Below are 21,580 nucleotides of genomic sequence, written 5' to 3'. Positions count from 1 at the left end.
ATTTTCATTTTGGATTTGTGTTTTTGGATCATTAGAGAAGTAATTGAGCTTGGGTAGACCATAGCTGATTTGGGCTGATTTTTTCTGGACATCATTTTTAAAAATGGCAAATGTGTTGAAGTGAATATGTAATATTTCAGGAACCTTCAGACCCATATACTTCATTTTGGTGTCCAAACATAGGTTTTGGGGGTCAATTAGTCCTATTGAGACAGAAAATAACTCCTCAGAGCAACCCTTCCGCCATTTTCCAAAAATGGCGCCTATAAATCGAGGGAGAAGGGACATATATAGAAATGAAACACAATGGTTTTTAATCCCTTTATGTATACACTAAACAAGGTTTATGATCTGAATAAAAAAAAATTTAAAAAAAAAAAAAAATTTATCATTCCTGTTTTAGACACATTTTCATAGTTTACCTAATTTATTTGTTTCGGCAATTGCGTGTGGTACATTTTCAGAATGTTGAACATTTCATAAGAGAATATCGAGAGGGCCATCTTTTGGAGGCACAGGTTTTGCAAGTACATATAAGCTCAGTGGGTAGAGGCTGTAGAAATTTTGTAGGTTTTAGCACCCCATCAAAATCTTCCCAACCAAATTCACACAGATCTTTCTCTATATGTGCATGATCCAAAACATTTACACATCTTCTAATCAAGCAGAACGATCTTTTAATGTGTTCACGCACAGAATAGGTCGGTGGAAGGTCACTTTGAGGGACTGATCTTTTGAACTCACTGTAACGAAGCTCATCAAAATGTATGACAGTCAGAACTCGTTTTTACTCACTTTGTCTCAGCAAATCCTTTTAGAAACTTCAGCAGTTCAACCTCCAAGCTTTGTTTTAATTTTGCTCATAGAGTCATTACCCGTAAGAATATGTGCCATAAGAGTACTGGGCATTTCTGGGTCAAGAGTCTTGTACAGAATAGGAAGCGGGATTAAGTGGCTTTTCTCGCCTTTTCCACACCGTATCTATAACTCTGACAATCCATGATTTCTGAACATTGTAGCAAATCTAAGACGCACAATAATAACGTGTCATTTGACAGTAAAATGACTCGATTGAAACCGTTTCAAACAGCCCACTCAACATGCAGCACAACACGAAGGTCAGCTTCCTCCAATTTGCTGTTCTTGAACAGTATGGCCCCTACCTTATGAATCTCTCTCCGCAGGCACCAACTCCTCATTGACAATCATTCCACTTACAATAATTGGAAATTCAGTATTCACTAAAGCATCAGCAAAGTTTTGGCGAGTTAACCTCTCCAAGTTCATATTGTTCGATGTTGATTACCAGAATTTATCAAGTTGCACAGTTTTAGGTGTTGAATTTTTGATGTGGTCAAAGTCAATTGTTTCACTTGTAGACATATGTCTGAATCTCTCACATTCTCTGACAGATAGTTCAAGATAACTTTCAAAGATAAATCTGCCGTTCTTGCAAGGTGCACACTGACTTTGCATCTGTAGAACAGTCTGAAAAACCTCTCCGAAGTTTTGCATGGATGAAATCTTGACCATTCACAATTGTGGCATATAGTTCACAACAAAAGAGGTTTTCAATTAAGACACCTTTTCAAACTGAAATTCTTCAAGTGACTTTTTTTCAAGCTCTAGTATGAGTTTGTGCTTCACTGGTTTGGTTGCTGCACCTCCATCAATAATGCGTTTGTTGTAAGAAGATCATGCAACAGAACGTCCTTGATAAATTCACCACTTTATTTTTCTACATTCATCTATGTGCTTATGAAAGTTGTTTTTTTGTAACCTGTTTTGTAGTGGCTGGTTAAACGAAACCCTTACAATGGCAATTAAAGCACAGACATTTAGCTTTAGTGACTATATCAAACAGCTTTTACTATTTTAATACAAATCTCTCCTGCTTCAATTGTGCGTATAGTTTCAATCCATGGTCCAGGACATCTAGTAGACGTCTCTTTATATGGTTATCCACATATTGTTTGGCCACGAAGTTGTGTAGTCGCACAGGCTTAGTCATTTCAAAGGGGTTTCCTTGCTGCTCCATGAAATGAAGACGGTTGTCAACATGTTTATTAAAAGTTTCCCTCTTTCCCACAAGTTAATGATGAGGAACTGTTAATTTTGAATTTGTCATCTCTGTGAAAACATTGCAAATAGAAAGGACTTCATGCTAATCTAGCTGCCTTTGAGCAACATTTATTTTTACATGTCCCACCAACAATTCCCTTTGGTGCTTTTCTGTGATCTCGTCTGTTCCAGTTTCATATTTGGTGCCACAGCATTGAACCTTCCCTCTCCGTCTTTCACCACAAAATGTCTTTGAATTAATTTTCTGTAGAGGTATGGTTTGTCGACCTATAGCTTCTTCACTCTTTCCAAATACATGGACCCATATCTCAGGTAGTTTATGCAATCGGATTCGCAAAACATAGTAATCAGTGACTTCAGTCTTCACGTGGAATTTGAATCACATTCGTGATCAGCATGTACCAAGTTTTTCACTAGAGCCATCATGCTTAAAATGTTTCTCCAGTACTTGCAGGGTTCTGATTTTTCTTCATGTTCTTTGACAAACTCTAGGAACTTGGTTTGCAGATTTTCTGATTTTGAACTGAGTGCATTGAACATTGCCTGGCTTTGCATTATCTTTTGAATAAAGTGCACCTTGTGTCCTGTTCACTTCTGAGATAAGATATTCAAAACCTAATGTGGCATTCTTGTTCCAGAAACCATTCCAACGCAATGTTTCTATGGTTTGGAACAGTTTTGCTTTGCTGATATTAAACAACATCAGGCATCCTTGTTGACTCCCATGATTTGAAGAGCTCTGGGGCATTACAGAATGTGTCATTGAGAACACTATAAGTGGCTTATTCTTTTTGTTAGACTGTTGTTGGAGATAGCCTAGGGGTAGCCATCGATCTTCTAAGTGGATGGTCATTGGGTTTAGTTTTCCTCGCTTTCTCAGAAGACTCGGAATCTTGTCGTGATTCGCTGGTTTCTGCTATTTTTTCACAAATTGTTTCCAGGCTTTTTTCGATTGCATAGAACTGGTAGCACTTGCTGTTAAATTGATAAAATATTTGATCCTCTTCACCCATCAGTTTCAATCCTTTGTGAACTTCTTTCTGTATTTCTGCAGCATCTCAGACTCTCTTCTATCGAGCCGCAGTTGATGTTAGCTTATCTTTCAGATTAGTTTGGCATATGACATTTTTCTTTGTTGGAGTCCTCCGATTTTGTAGTCAGCAACACTCTGTCAGGAGGTGAAGATCACCTGCTACCACCTGCTTCGCTCATGTTTACGAATTTGAATCAACAGAAAACCTGAAACAAAAACAATATTTAACTAAATTACTAATATGATGGCTAAAACACAACTATAGAGCCGCTGTTTTGGAAAATGGAGGAAGGGTTGATCTGAGGAGTTATTTTCTTTCTGTATAATGCGATTTGGCCCGGAAACCTGTTTTGACACCAAAATGAAGTATATAGGTCGTTCCTGAAATATTACATCATCACTGCAACACATCAATTTTTTAAAAATTTCGTAAATTTTTTTTTTTAAAAAGCCCGGATTAGTAATGTCTACCCAAGCAAAATTACTTCTCTAATGATACAAAACACAAATCCAAAATGAAAATCCACGGATGTGTTTTTTTTTTTATTTTTTTTAACTGAGATATATCAAGGGGCCAGGACTATGTTGGGCAATTTGAAATTAACACCCCCTCAATCTTACTGACTGAGTTACACCCCTGGCAGTTTCAGAGTGGTGAGTCACAGTAGAGTGGCATTTAGCAGAGGAGTGTGTCGGAGACTGGAGTGTCGTACAATCTAATGGCATAAACTGGGGTGGCAGAGTGGAGCAGACTGAAGAAGGGAGGCGTAGAGTGTCAGTGTACTGTCTAGAGTGAAGTAAAGTAGATTGGAGAGTTGCAGAGTGGCATAGAGTGAACTAGAGTACAGTATTGTAGAGCGGAGTGGAGTACAGTGGAACGGATTACAGTGGTGTACAGTGGACTAGCTTGGAGCTCATTGGTGTGGGGTAGAGTAGATTAGATTAGAGTGACGTTGCATAGAGTCACATAGAGTGTTGTAAGAGTGAGTAGCCGGAGAGTAGGGTGGCCTGAGAGAAGGGTGGTGCATCCTCACGTGGAGCGGCGCAAAGTAGATGCCTGTAGAATGGAGTGCTGCAGAGTGGAGTCGCTAGAGTGCTGCAGAGTGGAGTGGAACGGAATGTTGCAGAGTGAGTGGAGCAGAATGTTGCAGAGTGAGTGGAGCAGAATGTTGCAGAGTGAGTGGAGCAGAATGCTGCAGAGCAGAATGCTGCAGGGTAGAGCAGAGCGCTGCAGAGCAGAGAGCTGCAAAGCGCTGCAGAGCAGAATACTGCAGAGTAAAACACAGTGTCATCAAGTGGAGCAGTGTCACTGAGTACACTGTTGCAGATTGGCATGGCACACAAGTGTACGGTGTGAGAAAGTAGCCTCTTTCTAGCCTTGTTACCTCCACTTTTGGCCTGTTTCTGAGTATATGTCAGGGTGTTTTCACTGTCTCACTGGGATCCTGCTAGCCAGGGCCCAGTGCTCATATTGAAAACCCTATGTTGTCAGTATGTTTGTTATGTGTCACTGGGACCCTGCTAGCCAGGACCCCAGTGCTCATAAGGTTGTGGCCTATATGTATGTGTTCCCTGTGTGATGCCTAACGGTCTCACTGAGGCTCTGCTAACCAGAACCTCAGTGGTCATGCTCTCTCTGCTTTCCAAATTGTCACCAACAGGCTAGTGACCAATTTCACCAATTCACATTGGCATACTGGAACACCCTTATAATTCCCTAGTATATGGTACTGAGGTACCCAGGGTATTGGGGTTCCAGGAGATCCCTATAGGCTGCAGCATTTCTTTTGCCACCCATAGGGAGATCGGACTATTCTTACACGGGCCTGCCAGTGCAGCCTGAGTGAAATAACGTCCACGTTATTTCACAGCCATTTACCAATGCACATAATTAACTTATAAGTCACCTATATGTCTAGCCTTCACCTGGTGAAGTTTGGGTGTAGAGTTACTTAGTGTGTGAGCATTCTGGCACTAGCCAAGGTGCCCCCACATCGTTCAGGGCAACTTCCCCGGACTTTGTGAGTGCGGGGACACCATTACACGCGTGCACTATACATAGGTCACTACCTATGTATAGCGTCACAATGGTAACTCCGAATATGGCCATGTAACATGTCTAAGATCATGGAATTGTCACACAATTCCATGATCCCCCGGATCTCTAGCACAGAACCCGGGTACTGCCAAACTACCTTTTCAGGGTTTGCACTGCAGCTGCTGCTGCCAACCCCTCAGACAGGTTTCTGCCCCCCTGGGGTCCAGGCACCCCTGGCCCAGGAAGGCAGAACAAAGGATTTCCTATGAGAGAGGGTGTGACACCCTCTCCCTTTGGAAATAGGTGTGAGGGCTGGGAAGGAGTAGCCTCCCCCAGCCTCTGGAAATGCTTTTATGGGCACAGATGCTGCCCATCTCTGCATAAGCCAGTCTACACCGGTTTAGGGATCCCCCAGCCCTGCTCTGGCATGAAACTGGACAAAGGAAAGGGGAGTGACCATTCCCTGACCAGCACCTCCCAGGGCAGGTGCTCAGAGCTCCTCCAGTGTGCCCCTGACCTCTGCCATCTTGGAAACAGAGGTGTTGCTGGCACACTGGACTGCTCTGAGTGGCCGATGCCAGCATGTGACGTCAGAGGCTCCTTCTGATAGGCTCTTACCTCTCTTTGTAGCCAATCCTCCTTCCTTGGTAGCCAAACCTCCTTTTCTGGCTATTTAGGGTCCTTGCTTTGGGGAATTCTTCAGATACCGAATGCAAGAGCTCATCAGAGTTCCTCTACATCTCCCTCTTCACCTGCAACCAAAGGATCGACCGCTGACTGCTCAGGACGTCTGCAAAAACGCAACAAAGTAGTAAGATGACTACCAGCAACATTGTAGCGCCTAATCCTGTCGGCTTTCTCGACTTTTTCCAGGTGGTGCATGCTCTGGGGGTAGCCTGCCTTCACCCTGCACCAGAAGCTCAGAAGCAATCTCCTGTGGGTCAACGGAATCTTCCCCCTGCTAACGCAGGCACCAAAAGACTGCATCACCGGTCCTCTGGGTCCCCTCTCAGCACGACGAGCGTGGTCCCTGGAACTCAGCAACTCTGTCCAAGTGACTCCCACAGTCCAGTGACTCTTCAGTCCAAGTTTGGTGGGGGTAAGTCCTTGCCTCCCAGGCTAGACTGCAAAGCTGTGTACCGCGTGATTTGCAGCTGCTCCGGCTCCTGTGCACTCTTCCAGGATTTGCTATGTGCACAGCTAAGCCTGGGTCCCCAGCACTCCGTCCTTCAGTGCAAAACCTGAGTTGTCCTCCAGCGTCGTGGGACTCCCTTTTGTGAATTCGCGTGGACTCCGGTTCACTTTACTTCCAAGTGCCTGTTAGGGTACTTCTGCGGGTGCTGCCTGCTTCTGTGAGGGTTCCCTGAGTTGCTGGGCGCCCCCTCTGTCTCCTCCTCCTCCAAGTGGCGACATACTGTTCCCTCCTGGGCCACAGCAGCACCCAAAAACCTCTCCCGTAACCCTTGCAACTAGCAAGGCTTGGTTGCGGTCTTTCTGCGTGGGAATACCTCTGCAAGCTTCATCGCGACATGGGACATCCATCTTCCAAAGGAGAAGTTCCTAGTCCTCTTCTTTCCTGCAGAACTCTAAGCTACTTCCAACCGGTGGCAGCTTCCTTGCACCTTCAGCTGGCATTTCCTGGGCTCCTGCCCACTCTCTACACTGTTGCGACTATTTGACTTGGTCCCCTTGTCTTACAGATACTCGGGTCCGGAAATCCACTGTTGTTGCATTGCTGGTGTTTGTTCTTCCTGCAGAATCCCCCTATCATGACTTCTGTGCTCTCTGGGGGTAGTAGGCGCACTTTACACCTACCTTTCAGGGTCTTGGGGTGGGGTATTTTTCTAACCCTCACTGTTTTCTTACAGTCCCAGCGACCCTCTACAAGCTCACATAGGTCTGGGGTCCATTTGTGGTTCGCATTCCACTTTTGGAGTATATGGTTTGTGTTGCCCCTAAACCTATGTGCTCCTATTGCAATCTATTGTGATTCTACACTGTTTGCATTACTTTTCTTGCTATTATATATATATATATATATATATATATATATATATATATATAAATAAAAACCTTCTTACTGAGGGTACTCACTGAGGTACTTTTGGCATATTGTCCTAAAAATAAAGTACCTTTATTTTTAGTAACTCTGTGTATTGTGTTTTCTTATGATATTGTGCATATGATGTAAGTGGTGTAGTAGGAGCTTTACATGTCTCCTAGTTCAGCCTAAGCTGCTTTGCCATAGCTACCTTCTATCAGTCTAAGCTGCTAGAAACACCTCTTCTATACTAATAAGGGATAACTGGACCTGGCACAAGGTCTAAGTACCTCTGGTACCCCCTACAAGCCAGGCCAGCCTCCTACAGTACTGCTGACCAAATAGGTGTTGATCAGGGTGAACCAGTTTCTCTATAACCATAGTTACACTGGCTCCTGTGTCCCTGTAGGCCTCAGTCTCAACACCGTTGATTAGGGGTAGTTGCTTGTACTTACCCATATTAAGGGGACAAGCAACCAAGGTGGCAAAGTCAATGCCACCATCAGAGACTAAAACAGCCTCTGTGGTCTCCCTAACAAGACCAACCCCAACTACACTGCCAATAGTGAGCCCAGCTACACCCTTGGATTGGCTATTAGTAGTAGACTTCCCACCACCACTGCTATTATTACAGGCACTAGAGGCTGCAGTTGGGGTTGTGGTGGGAGTGTACCATCTTGCCTGGCATGTTACCCCCATATTTCACTGTATATATGTTGTTTTAGTTGTATGTGTCACTGGGACCCTGCCAGCCAGGGCCCCAGTGCTCATAAGTGTGCCCTGTATGTGTTACCTGTGTTATGACTAACTGTCTCACTGAGGCTTTGCTAATCAGAACCTCAGTGGTTATGCTCTCTCATTTCTTTCCAAATTGTCACTAACAGGCTAGTGACCAATTTCACCAATTTACATTGGCATACTGGAACACCCTTATAATTCCCTAGTATATGGTACTGAGGTACCCAGGGTTATGGGGTTCCAGGAGATCCCTATGGGCTGCAGCATTTCTTTTGCCACCCATAGGGAGCTCTGACAATTCTTACACAGGCCTGCCACTGCAGCCTGAGTGAAATAACGTCCACGTTATTTCACAGCCATTTACCAATGCACTTAAGTAACTTATAAGTCACCTATATGTCTAACCTTTACCTGGTAAAGGTTGGGTGCCAAGTTACTTAGTGTGTGGGCACCCTGGCACTAGCCAAGGCGCTCCCACATTGTTCAGGGCAAATTCCCCGGACTTTGTGAGTGCAGGGACACCATTACACACGTGCACTATACATATGTCACGACATATGTATGGCGTCACAATGGTAACTCGGAACATGGCCATGTAACATGACTAAGATCATGGAATTGTCGCCCCAATGCCATTCTGGCATTGGGGAGACAATTCCATGATCCCCCAAGTCTCTAGCACAGACCCGTGTACTGCCAAACTACCTTTCCCGGGGTTTCACTGCAGCTGCTGCTGCTGCCAACCCCTCAGACAGGTTTCTGCCCTCCTGGGGTCCAGCCAGGCTTGGCCCAGGAAGGCAGAACAAAGGACTTCCTCAGAGAGAGGGTGTTACACCCTCTCCCTTTGGAAAAAGCCGTTAGGGCTGGGGAGGAGTAGCCTCCCCCAGCCTCTGGAAATGCTTTCATGGGCACAGATGGTGCCCATTTCTGCATAAGCCCGTCTACACCGGTTCAGGGATCCCTCAGCCCTGCTCTGGCGTGAAACTGGACAAAGGAAAGGGGAGTGACCACTTCCCTGATCTGCACCTCCCCTGAGAGGGGCCCAGAGCTCCTCCAGTGTGCTCCAGACCTCTGCCATCTTGGAAACAGAGGTGCTGCTGGCACACTGGACTGCTCTGAGTGGCCAGTGCCAGTAGGTGACGTCAGAGACTCCTTCTCATAGGCTCCTCTAGGTGTTGCTAGCCTATCCTCTCTCCTAAGTAGCCAAACCTCCTTTTCTGTCTATTTAGGGTCTCTGCTTTGGGGGATTCTTTAGATAACGAATGCAAGAGATCATCAGAGTTTCTCTGCATCTCTCTTCACCTTCTGCCAAGGAATCGACCGCTGACTGCTCTGGAAGCCTGCAAAACTGCAACAAAGTAGCAAAGACGACTACTGCGACCTTGTAACGCTGATCCTGCCGCTTTCTCGACTGTTTTCCTGGTGGTGCATGCTGTGGAGGTAGTCGGCCTCCTCTCTGCACTAGAAGCTCAGAAGAAATCTCCCGTGGGTCAACGGAATCTTCCCCCTGCAACCGCAGGCACCAAAAGACTGCATCACAGGTCCTCTGGGTCCCCTCTCAGCAAGACGAGCGCGGTCCCTGGAACTCAGCAACTCTGTCCAAGTGACTCCCACAGTCCAGTGACTCTTCAGTCCAAGTTTGGTGGAGGTAAGTCCTTGCCTCCCCACGCTAGTCTGCATTGCTGGGTACCACATGATTTGCAGCTGCTCCGGCTCCTGTGCACTCTTCCAGGATTTCCTTCGTGCACAGCCAAGCCTGGGTCCCGACACTCTAACCTGCATTGCACAACCTTCTGAGTTGTCCTCCGGCGTCGTGGGACTCCCTTTTTTTTCCTTCGGGTGGACTCTGGTTCACTCCTCTTCCAAGTGCCTGTTCCGGCACTTCTGCAGGTGCTGCTTGCTTCTGAGTGGGCTCTCTGTCTTGCTGGGCGCCCCCTCTGTCTCCTCACGCAATTGGGGACATCCTGGTCCCTCCTGGGCCACAGCAGCATCCAAAAACCCTAACCACGACTCTTGCAGCTAGCAAGGCTTGTTTGCGGTCTTTCTGTGTGGGAACACCTCTGCAAGCTTCTTCACGACGTGGGCCATCCATCCTCCAAAGGGGATGTTTCTAGCCCTCTTCGTTCTTGCAGAATCCACAGCTTCTACCATCCGGTGGCAGCTTCTTTGCACCAACAGCTGGCATTTCCTGGGCATCTGCACACTCTCGACATTGTTGCGACTCTTGGACTTGGTCCCCTTGTTTCACAGGTACTCTGGTCCGGAAATCCACTGCTGTTGCTTTGCTGGTGTTGGTCTTCCTTGCAGAAACCCCCTATCACGACTTATGTGCTCTCTGGGGGCTATAGGTGCACTTTACACCTACTTTTCAGGGTCTTGGGGTGGGCTGTTTTTCTAACCCTCACTGTTTCCTTACAGTCCCAGCGACCCTCTACAAGCTCACATAGGTTTGGGGTCCATTCGTGGTTCGCATTCCACTTTTGGAGTATATGGTTTGTGTTGCCCCTATACCTATGTGCTCCTATTGCAATCTACTGTAACTTTACATTGCTTGCATTACTTCCTTTTGCTATTACTGCATATTTTTGGTATTGTGTACATATATCTTGTGTATATTTGGCATCCTCATACTGAGAGTACTCACTGAGGTACGTTTGGCATATTGTCATAAAAATAAAGTACCTTTATTTTTAGTATATCTGTGTATTGTGTTTTCTTATGATATTGTGCATATGACACCAGTGGTATAGTAGGAGCTTTGCATGTCTCCTAGTTCAGCCTAAGCTGCTCTGCTATAGCTACCTTCTATCAGCCTAAGCTGCTAGAAACACCTCTCCTACACTAATAAGGGATAACTGGACCTGGTACAGAGTGTAAGTACCCCTTGGTACCCACTACAAGCCAGGCCAGCCTCCTACAGCTCGAGGAGGGCTAACCACGGAAGAGGCATGATGTATACATGCCTTCCACTAATCAAAAGAAGCAGATTCTAACAGGCAAGCCAACTTGCCAATGAAAGACACTGACGTGACGTCGAAGGGGCTCCGAGCCCTTTTCTAATACCTAAAGCTTGCTAGCGATACTCATGCGATGCAGGCTCGACCCTAAAAATGAATGCTAAGCTGTGTGTGAGCGACCTTTTTATGCGATTGGGATGCACATATTTAGTGAACGCTACAGACGAGGCATAACACTTTGTGAAATGTACTTCTGTACAATGGTGACTCATCCACACATCCGTGTCCACTATGTGTTTACTAAGAAAGTTAATGTTGTAAAGAGCGGACATCAATTCTATGTTAGGACCAGAGGCTCCAATTATGCTTTCTATTTCTTACTGTTCGAAACAGCAGCCAATAATATAACAGTAAACAAAAAATTTCAATACCCATGAATTATAGTAACAGTCACATGGTCCAATCATATCACAGGAACTACCCCATAAAAGCCACAACCTCGACAGTCACTTCTCTTTCTTTGCTGCTCCGCAGCAGATAAGTACAACTTGTATTTTCTTACTATTGAAACGATCGTCTTTTTATAGCGTGTTTGTGCGTTCTTTGCAGCGCTTGCTTCACGCGTGTGTCCGCGTACTGTTTTACAGTTTTATGGCACTGTAGAGCGGGAGCGGACTACACGCTACTCGTGTTGTCCTTTCTTCATTTCTACCGTTATGTTGCACGCTTGTAGGAAAGTACCATCTTGCCTGGCATGTTACCCCCATTTTTACTTGTGTGTCAGTTTGTAGTTGCCTGTGTCACTGGATCCTACTAGCCAGGACCCCAGTGCTCATAGTTTTTGGCCTGGAGAAGCTCTGGGCACCTCCCCTGGGAGGTGCAGGTCAGGGGAGTGGTCACTCCCCTTTCCTTTGTCCAGTTTCACGCCAGAGCAGGGCTGGGGGATCCCTGAACCAGTGTAGACTGGCTTATGCAGAGATGGGCACCATCTGTGCCCATCAAAGCATTTCCAGAGGCTGAGGGAGGCTACTCCTCCCCAGCCCTGACACCTTTTTCCAAAGGGAGAGGGTGTAACACCCTCTCTCTGAGGAAGTCCTTTGTTCTGCCTTCCTGGGCCAAGCCTGGCTGGACCCCAGGAGGGCAGAAACCTGTCTGAGGGTTTGGCAGCAGCAGCAGCTGCAGTGAAACCCCGGGAAAGGCAGTTTGGCAGTACCCGAGTCTGTGCTAGAGACTCGGGGGATCATGGAATTGTCCCCCCAATGCCAGAATGGCATTGGGGTGACAATTCCATGATCTTAGACATGTTACATGGCCATGTTCGGAGTTACCATTGTGACGCTATACGTAGGTAGTGACCTATGTATAGTGCACGCGTGAAATGGTGTCTCCGCACTCACAAAGTCCGGGGAATTTGCCCTGAACGATGTGAAGGCACCTTGGCTAGTGCCAGGGTGCCCACACACTAAGTAACTTTGCACCCAACCTTCACCAGGTGAAGGTTAGACATATAGGTGACTTATAAGTTACTTAAGTGCAGTGGTAAATGGCTGTGAAATAACGTGAACGTTATTTCACTCAGGCTGCAGTGGCAGGCCTGTGTAAGAATTGTCAGAGCTCCCTATGGGTGGCAAAAAAAATGCTGCAGCCCATAGGGATCTCCTGGAACCCCAATACCCTGGGTACCTCAATACCATATACTAGGGAATTATAAGGGTGTCCCAGTATGCCAATGTGAATTGGTGAAATTGGTCACTAGCCTGTTAGTGAGAATTTGGAAAGAAATGAAAGAGCATAACCACTGAGGTTCTGGTTAGCAGAGCCTCAGTGAGACAGTTAGTCATCACACAGGGAACACATAGAGGGCACACTTATGAGCACTGGGGCCCTGGCTGGCAGGGTCCCAGTGACACATACACTAAAACAACATATATACAGTGAAATATGGGGGTAACATGCCAAGCAAGATATACTTTCCTACACGAGCGCTGCGCAGCGACCAAGTACAGAAAACATGCGAGGCTAGCTGGGTTTGTGGACTACTTTTTCCTCTGTTCTCGCAGCGCGATCTCGCTGGGTAGAAGTTGAGCGCTTCTCATACTATCGACCTTGTTACTCAGTTAATTTTACTTTTGCCAATAGGTATTATTAGTGTGAACTGTAGCAGCACGATCAAGTTGTTTTTTTTTAAAGAAGAAAAATCCGGTTGGGAGTTTATAACTGTGAAAGCTGTAACTGCGACAAATGCGAGACCCTAGTGCATTGCAAATGCTTGTTCAGAGATGCAGGACCTTGTTTTTTTAGCGTACAGCAACGGCTTAATTGTCATGGTCACGCGCGTCTCAGTCCTAGTGCGCGCACAGCCATGACCGGGGATCACCGCACACGGTGTCTAAGAAGCACTACATCTACATGTGCCGGGGCTGCTCCTCACAGCGTGAACTGCAACACTGACATTGCAGGTACATCTTTTATGTTGGGTTTTTCCTTAAGCAATTTCCAAGGAATTAAATCAGATACAACTTACCACCTCAATATTGCCGTAGCCGCACTCCACATTAGATGAAGTTGCTCCACTAGGTAAAGAGCACACTTCACTTCTTTTCACATGTGAAATTCTTGCACCAACTGTATTGTACTCCTTGTATATCTTCTTGAAGGCTGGAGCTCATCGCGAAGTCTTGTAGTAACAGTCTTACGCAAATCATAGTAGTTTAATGTAGGTTTTATTAAGTACAAAGAGAACTGCAGTTGGTGCCTCTTCTCCAGCCAGCAGACAGGCACACCACAATAATACAGGGAGTGCAGAATTATTAGGCAAATGAGTATTTTGACCACATCATCCTCTTTATGCATGTTGTCTTACTCCAAGCTGTATAGGCTCGAAAGCCTACTACCAATTAAGCATATTAGGTGATGTGCATCTCTGTAATGAGAAGGGGTGTGGTCTAATGACATCAACACCCTATATCAGGTGTGCATAATTATTAGGCAACTTCCTTTCCTTTGGCAAAATGGGTCAAAAGAAGGACTTGACAGGCTCAGAAAAGTCAAAAATAGTGAGATATCTTGCAGAGGGATGCAGCACTCTTAAAATTGCAAAGCTTCTGAAGCGTGATCATCGAACAATCAAGCGTTTCATTCAAAATAGTCAACAGGGTCGCAAGAAGCGTGTGGAAAAACCAAGGCGCAAAATAACTGCCCATGAACTGAGAAAAGTCTAGCGTGCAGCTGCCACGATGCCACTTGCCACCAGTTTGGCCATATTTCAGAGCTGCAACATCACTGGAGTGCCCAAAAGCACAAGGTGTGCAATACTCAGAGACATGGCCAAGGTAAGAAAGGCTGAAAGACGACCACCACTGAACAAGACACACAAGCTGAAACGTCAAGACTGGGCCAAGAAATATCTCAAGACTGATTTTTCTAAGGTTTTATGGACTGATGAAATGAAAGTGAGTCTTGATGGGCCAGATGGATGGGCCCGTGGCTGGATTGGTAAAGGGCAGAGAGCTCCAGTCCGACTCAGACGCCAGCAAGGTAGAGGTGGAGTACTGGTTTGGGCTGGTATCATCAAAGATGAGCTTGTGGGGCCTTTTCGGGTTGAGGATGGAGTCAAGCTCAACTCCCAGTCCTACTGCCAGTTCCTGGAAGACACCTTCTTCAAGCAGTGGTACAGGAAGAAGTCTGCATCCTTCAAGAAAAACATGATTCTCATGCAGGACAATGCTCCATCACACGCGTCCAAGTACTCCACAGCGTGGCTGGCAAGAAAGGGTATAAAAGAAGGAAATCTAATGACATGGCCTCCTTGTTCACCTGATCTGAACCCCATTGAGAACCTGTGGTCCATCATCAAATGTGAGATTTACAAGGAGGGAAAACAGTACACCTCTCTGAACAGTGTCTGGGAGGCTGTGGTTGCTGCTGCACGCAATGTTGATGGTGAACAGATCAAAACACTGACAGAATCCATGGATGGCAGGCTTTTGAGTGTTGTTGCAAAGAAAGGTGGCTATATTGGTCACTGATTTGTTTTTGTTTTGTTTTTGAATGTCAGAAATGTATATTTGTGAATGTTGAGATGTTATATTGGTTTCACTGGTAATAATAAATAATTGAAATGGGTATATATTTTTTTTTGTTAAGTTGCCTAATAATTATGCACAGTAATAGTCACCTGCACACACAGATATCCCCCTAACATAGCTAAAACTAAAAACAAACTAAAAACTACTTCCAAAAATATTCAGCTTTGATATTAATGAGTTTTTTGGGTTCATTGAGAACATGGTTGTTGTTCAATAATAAAATTAATCCTCAAAAATACAACTTGCCTAATAATTCTGCACTCCCTGTAATAACTAATAAATGCTTAACTACAAGGGACACATTGAAATACTTTGATATAGGCGCAGGCAGGCACAGCAGAATCACAAGATGTCGCAATTATTCTAAAATCGCCACATTAAGTTTCAAACACATGGAACGCGCAATTTAGACTCGATATAATTATTTGCACCCACTATTTGATCTGCGCAGTTCGAAGAAGGTTGGGTAAACTGCAAGCGCGTAACCAGCTCTGTTCAGTACGTCTTTTACAATGATTAGAGAACTGGTCCAAACACAGAGCTTGCTATCGATCACGCCAGACGCCCCGACCACCCATCCCCAAAAAGGAAATTAAGTATTCATGCTTCGCTGCCATTCAAAGATGGCTGCCACATTTGAATCTTTGTAGCAAACCGTTAAACTCTGTCGGACAATTCTTGTCAGCACCTGTCATGGCGGCACTCCAAACATATCCACAAAAATAATTCATTTTAATAAGGTACAACAAAACATCGTCGTAGTCCGATACCACAACACTAGAAAATTATCAACTCTTTAAACATAAACCTGTAAAAATACAGATACCCGCCCCCAACTGAGTCCGCCCGCTTCCTCTCGGTTAACCCAATCGCGCGGCACTTAGGCTTACTTGGTGTAATCTTCCCTTCGCTCCAGGTGGAACCTTCTCATCACCTTCACCTCGTGCAAGTTGTGGTTTACCTCCCAACTGATGAAGTCAACCTTTTTCAGAAGCTTCTGCTCGTGGAACTTCAGCTTACGCACCATGATTGCGAACTAATGGCCGAGACAGCAGCAGGGTAAGGGTGGAGCTACCAACTGAAAAGCAGCAGCCGTAGTGGCTTGCCTTGTAAACGCGGGAAGATTGTTCCTTAAAGAAACAGACCTCTTGTGGGTAGGAAGTAAAATCCTCTGTGTAGCTTTTTGGTATGGCTACTTTCATTCAGATAGCTCCGTAAAGAAGGAAATTAAACTTTATGCTGCGCACATTCTGTGTTCCTTAAACAAACACAACCGTGCACTTTTGTGTATAGCTTGGTGGCATGCCTACTTTCATTCACCAAGCATCATAAATAACGAAATAGAACATTACATTTGAATTAGGACTATAGTCTTGCCAACACAATTTTATGTCAAGACCGGAGGCTCCCATTATGCGATTTTTGTCTTACTTTAATTAACAGCAGCAGTCAAGAAACGTACTACAGATCCCATGAAGCTAGGGAAAAAGAGCCAATGGGAACAAAAACGTAGTCACAACATGTAAACCAATTAGCATGCATATAGGGCATCATGACATCACTTAACTGCGAACAACTGTCTTTTCTTGCTGCTCGCAGTCAAGTACCTTCAATATTTTCTCTATTCATTATACTTTGGTGTTTTATTTCTACTCGCATTATATTTAATAAATGTTATAACTTTGCGCATTCACGCTCTCGCGTGTTTCTCTAATCCTCAAGTTGCTTCACGTCCTTTTCTGAGTGCTGCGCCTCGTGCTCGTTAGGCTCCAACCGTTTTAACGTCTCCTCAGACTGCGGTCGCCATTTTCGCAGCGTCTGAGGAAACGTTTCTGTCCTGTTTTGCGCTCCTCTTCATAAACTCTATTTTTAGAGTTTATTTTTATATGCGGAGCCTGTTGCTTGCTTCAGTCAGCAGTTTGAATTTTACCACGTCTGAGCAAGCGCCAGAGTGCTAATTTCACTCCGTGTTTCAGTTTATAGCCCCTACCTGTACACGCCTTCATTTTCAGCGTCATCTGACAACCACAGCTTCCTGGATTTCCCTTTAACAACGCCCATAGGTGGAGTTTCGTTCCTTTCTCCTCCTTGGTTATATTTAACCCCTTTTTTGCTGATTTTTTCAACCTCCCTTGTTTCAGTTTTTGTAAATCTTTTATTATGGAGATAGATAGCTCTCCCTCAGGGCATGATACCCCTGACAACATTGATACTATCAGGCAGGAACTTAATGCTTTTATTAAATCCTCTGTTCAGCAAGCTGTTTCATGTTCCATTCAAAAACTGTCAAAAATTCTGGAGTCATCCTTCGCTAACATGATTTCTAAAACTATTTCGTCCCAGTCTGCGGGGGAATGCAGTCAGAGTCTTTCTCCTATTAAGCATCCCAAAAAATCTCAATAAATGGATCTAAAGGCGAGTGAGGTTTCCTCACACATGGCAGAGGACGTAGTTCCTCACAAGGCTCCCTCCAAGGAGTAAAAAAACGAGGACAATGTGAAATCATCTTTAAAGCACAAATCTAAATCTAAAAATACTATACCCCCTATAATCATTTCTTCCATCCCTGATACGGATGATGATATGCCTGATTTGGATTCAGATATCAATTTATCTGACAAGGACGACACTAGTTCTTTATCACCCTCTACTTAAAAAAAAAAACAGGTTATCCTCCCTTGATAATTCCAAACCTATTTCTCTCATGTACCCTGAAGGTTTTTCAATGTTTGACCCTTGCCACATTCTTCACCCAAACTCTACTGAGTGGGTCCCTGCGGACCACGTAGCTGAATAGGTCTCTGCCAAACTTAATTGCCCTTTAGATAAACAAACTAGGGCCAAGCTAAAGTCTGAATGCCCTCGTCCTTCCCTTTCCCACAAATCCTCTATCACACCGGTTATTGACCAACCTCTCCTGACATTTTTTACCAAACTTCGTAAAGATCCGCGTAAAGGATTGGACAAGGCATGGTCATCTTGCCAAGACAAGCTGTTAAATATCCTCAGTCCTCTCACACGCATCTTCGATATTGCCAAGGCGGCCAGAATTGATGGTACCTTTATTGATCCAGAGGAGCTCACCTTATGGGTCCAGCGCACTTTCTCTCTACTCGGGAATGCCAACTCTGCACCTACACATGAAAGGAGAAAGGGTCTTTTGTTAAAACTTGATCCTAAACTGATCAATTTAGCGACTGTTTAGCCTCCTATAAAAGCCGAAGGCTTGCTCTTTGGAGATTCGTTCATTACGGAACTAAGTAAATATGTGGCAACGTTCACATCTTTGGATAAGGCCCAACAATCCTTAAAGAAGATGTTTACACATGTTTTTGGCACGGCTGGCAGAGGAAGGAACCGCTTTGCTGGCCATGCATATTCCAATCAAGGTTCCAGAGGCTACCACAAAGCGTCCTACCAAGAATATAGGGCGCAATTCTACCCGCAGAGAGGCAGAGGTTTCTGCTCCAGAGGTTACAGAAATTCCAGATCCTCCAATCAATCAATCAGTCAGGTAAGCCTACCTTTTGGTTCTATTCCTATAGGAGGGCGCCTTCGTTATTTTCTTCCAAAATGGTCGGAAATCACATCAGACCCTTGGGTTCTGAACACTGTCAAAGGTTATATTATCAAACTTTATTAATTCCCTGTTCTAACACAGCTGCCTCCTCTTCCACGTTTTTCCACAGAAATGTCAGATCTTATTTCTTCAGAAGTACAATCCCTCATTCAAAAACAGGCATCTCTCTTATCGAACCCGATCCGTCAAGTTTTACCAGCTCCATTTTCTTGGTTCAAAAGAAAAACAAAAAGATGCGTCTTGTAATAACTCTCAACTACTTGAATCACTTTGTGGTTTACCAACACTTCAAAATGGAAATCATCCTTCACCTCAGAGATACGCTCCTCCAACACGATTGGATGGTTCGATTGGATCTTCAAGATGCATATTTAGTTGTTCCAATTCACCCAGATTTCTGGAAGTTTCTTCAGTTTCAGTGGTTAGACCAACACTTTCATTTTATCTCCCTACCCTTCGGTCTATCATCTGCCCCATGGTGCATCACCAAGCTCATGAGACTGGTGGTAGCCTTTCTCAGAGTTCAAGGTGTGAGACCCATCATTTATCTGGATGACATTCTCATAATGAGCCAATCTCCTCAGTCTCTCTTGTCCCACTTATCTCTCACATGTTCCCTTCTGTCAGACCTAGGATTTATCATCAACAGAGAAAAGTCCTTTCTCACCCCGACCCAAGTTATAGAATTCTTAGGCTTCCAAATAAACTCTGTTTCAGCCATTCTCCTCCTTCCTTCCGCAAAAATCAAATCCATAAAATCAGAGATTCTGCAGATTTTACGCAGCTTTCTAATTTCGCTAAGATCACTGGCTCGAATAGTAGGTCTTCTTTCCTCCTCTATTCAAGCAATATTTCCAGTCCCCCTTCAATATCGGGCTCTCCAGAGATTGAAAATTCGTCACATAAGAAAAGGCCTATCATATTCAGACATTATCCCTCTAGATCTCAATTCACGCACAGAACTTCAATGGTGGATAGACCATTTAGACACCTGGAATGGAAGAACTATCTTTGCATCAGCCCCAGATCTAGTATTAGAATCAGATGCAAGTCATTCAGGCTGGGGGGCCCGATGTGGGCCAATCTCGACTGGAGGTAAATGGTCTTTAGAGGAGTCCAGATTGCATATCAACTGTTTAGAGATGCTTGCCGGCTCCCTTGCAATCAGAAACCTCACAAAAAATAAAGTTTGTTGTGCTATTCTTCTCAGAATGGACAACATTTCGGCAGTCCGATATATAAATCACTTCGGGGGCATGAAATCCAACTAGCCAAAGTCTTTTGGGAATTTTTCAAACCATATTTCGGTTCATGCAGAGTACCTTTCAGGAACTCTCAATTCAGTAGCAGATTGGCATTCGCGACACCTTCGAGACTCGAGCGATTGGAAACTCCATGCCTCAAATTTTCAAAAAATACAGAACAAATGGGGTCCGTCAGTTATTGACCTGTTTGCATCCCGTCTCAACACTCAGCTTCCTCAATTCTTCAGTTGGCGTCCGGATCCGTTGGCCTTAGCATCCGATTCCTTCTTACAGGATTTGTCAATCTCCCTGATTTACACCTTCCCTCCTTTTCTCGTGATCAGCAGGGTGCTCGCTCAGCTCAGACAACAACAAGCTTCTTTAGTGCTCATAGCTCCATTTTGGCAATCCCAAATTTGGTTCCCAACTCTCTTGGAACTCTCAATAGACTTTCCTTTCCTTCTTCCTTCTTCCCAAACCTTTTGTTAGATCCACTGTATCTTCCTCATCCTCTCATCTTGGACAATCTTCTCACCCTGTCAGCATGGAAAATCTCGGGAATTCCCAATCTCTCCCTTTCATTTCATCTGAAGCTTCGCAGTGCATATCACAATCTTGGGCTCCAGGCACCAAGAAAGCTTACAAATCAGCCTGGTCTTTATGGCACAGCTGGTGTTTAGGAAAACACATTGATTCCTTTTCAGCAGATGTGATTTTTATTGCCAATATTTAGCTGCCGAAGCCAGAAAAGGTAAAGCTTTTCGTACCATCAACCTATATAGATCAGCTATTTCCTCCAACCATACCTACGTGAATGGAAAACCAATTGGAGAACATCCTCTTGTTTGCCATCTTTTAAAGGAAGTAACATATTCTAATCCCCCATGCCCCAATATAGACAATTATTGGATGTTAACACTGTTCTAAAATTCCTTCTGTCATGGTCCGATAATGTCATGCTGACCTTAAAGATTTTATCTGCTAAGTTAACAATGCTATTATGTCTTGTTTCTATCAAACGTCTTTCTGATGTCAAAGCATTAGATATTTCTAATCACCAATTTACTCCTTCTGGGGTTTTGTTTACGGTGGTTCATCGAACCAAAACCAATTTATCTTCAGTTTTTTATCCTTATTTTCCAGATCATCCTAAGTTATGTGTTGGTCAATGCTTAAAAATCTACGAACAAAAGACTGCAGACTTAAAAACGCACTCTGTATCCCAACTTCTAATTTCATTTAGAAAGTCCTTTAATCCTGTTTCGGCCTCTACGTTGGTTCGTTGGGTCAAATGGATTATGTCTTTGGTGGGCATTGACATTTTCATGTTTGGGGCTCACTTTTCCAGGGGAGCTATGGCTTCCAAAGCCTTCTGGGCAGGTTCCCGTTTAGAGGATATTCTTAAATCTGCAGGCTGGTCGAATAACAATGTGTTTAAAGTTTTTTATTGTAAACCAGCTGATAATGTTTTGTTGAATATAATTAATATGCTTTGAACACGCATAATAGGAGGCTCCAGTCTTGACTTAAAATTGGACTTCCTGCTGACGATGCATGCTCGGTTTCCTGGAATTTTGAACTTTTGTTCTGACTTATCTTTTATCGTGGCTATTCTTATTCTATTTGCCATTTTTCCTTTATTTAATACTGACTGAGTTATCTCGCAAGAAATGAGGGCTGTTCGCAGTCAAGTGATGTCATTATGCCCTTAATGCATGCTTATTGGTTTACATGTTGTGACTATGTTTTTTTCACTAGCTTCATGGGAACTTTAGTATG

At 44.4% G+C, this 21,580-nt stretch overlaps 1 protein-coding gene across 2 annotated transcripts in view; it reads right to left on the bottom strand.

Moving 5' to 3' along the window:
• IMP3 (IMP U3 small nucleolar ribonucleoprotein 3) overlaps positions 1–16,073 on the bottom strand; it is a 279,600-nt gene extending 263,527 nt beyond the window's left edge. The window contains exon 1 of one of the 2 annotated variants that reach the window (XM_069231072.1): positions 15,868–16,073. In XM_069231072.1, the coding sequence (XP_069087173.1) occupies positions 15,868–16,004 (137 nt within the window). In that variant the 5' untranslated portion in view covers positions 16,005–16,073. The remainder of the gene's footprint in view (positions 1–15,867) is intronic. The other variant, XM_069231073.1, reaches the window with a different exon arrangement.
• Between the last annotated feature and the right edge of the window lie 5,507 nt (positions 16,074–21,580).

Source organism: Pleurodeles waltl, chromosome 4_2 (assembly GCF_031143425.1).
Source record: "Pleurodeles waltl isolate 20211129_DDA chromosome 4_2, aPleWal1.hap1.20221129, whole genome shotgun sequence".
In the NCBI taxonomy this organism is placed as follows: domain Eukaryota; kingdom Metazoa; phylum Chordata; class Amphibia; order Caudata; family Salamandridae; genus Pleurodeles; species Pleurodeles waltl.
Note: the sequence above shows the minus strand (reverse complement) of the source record. Positions and strands in the feature narration are given on the sequence as shown.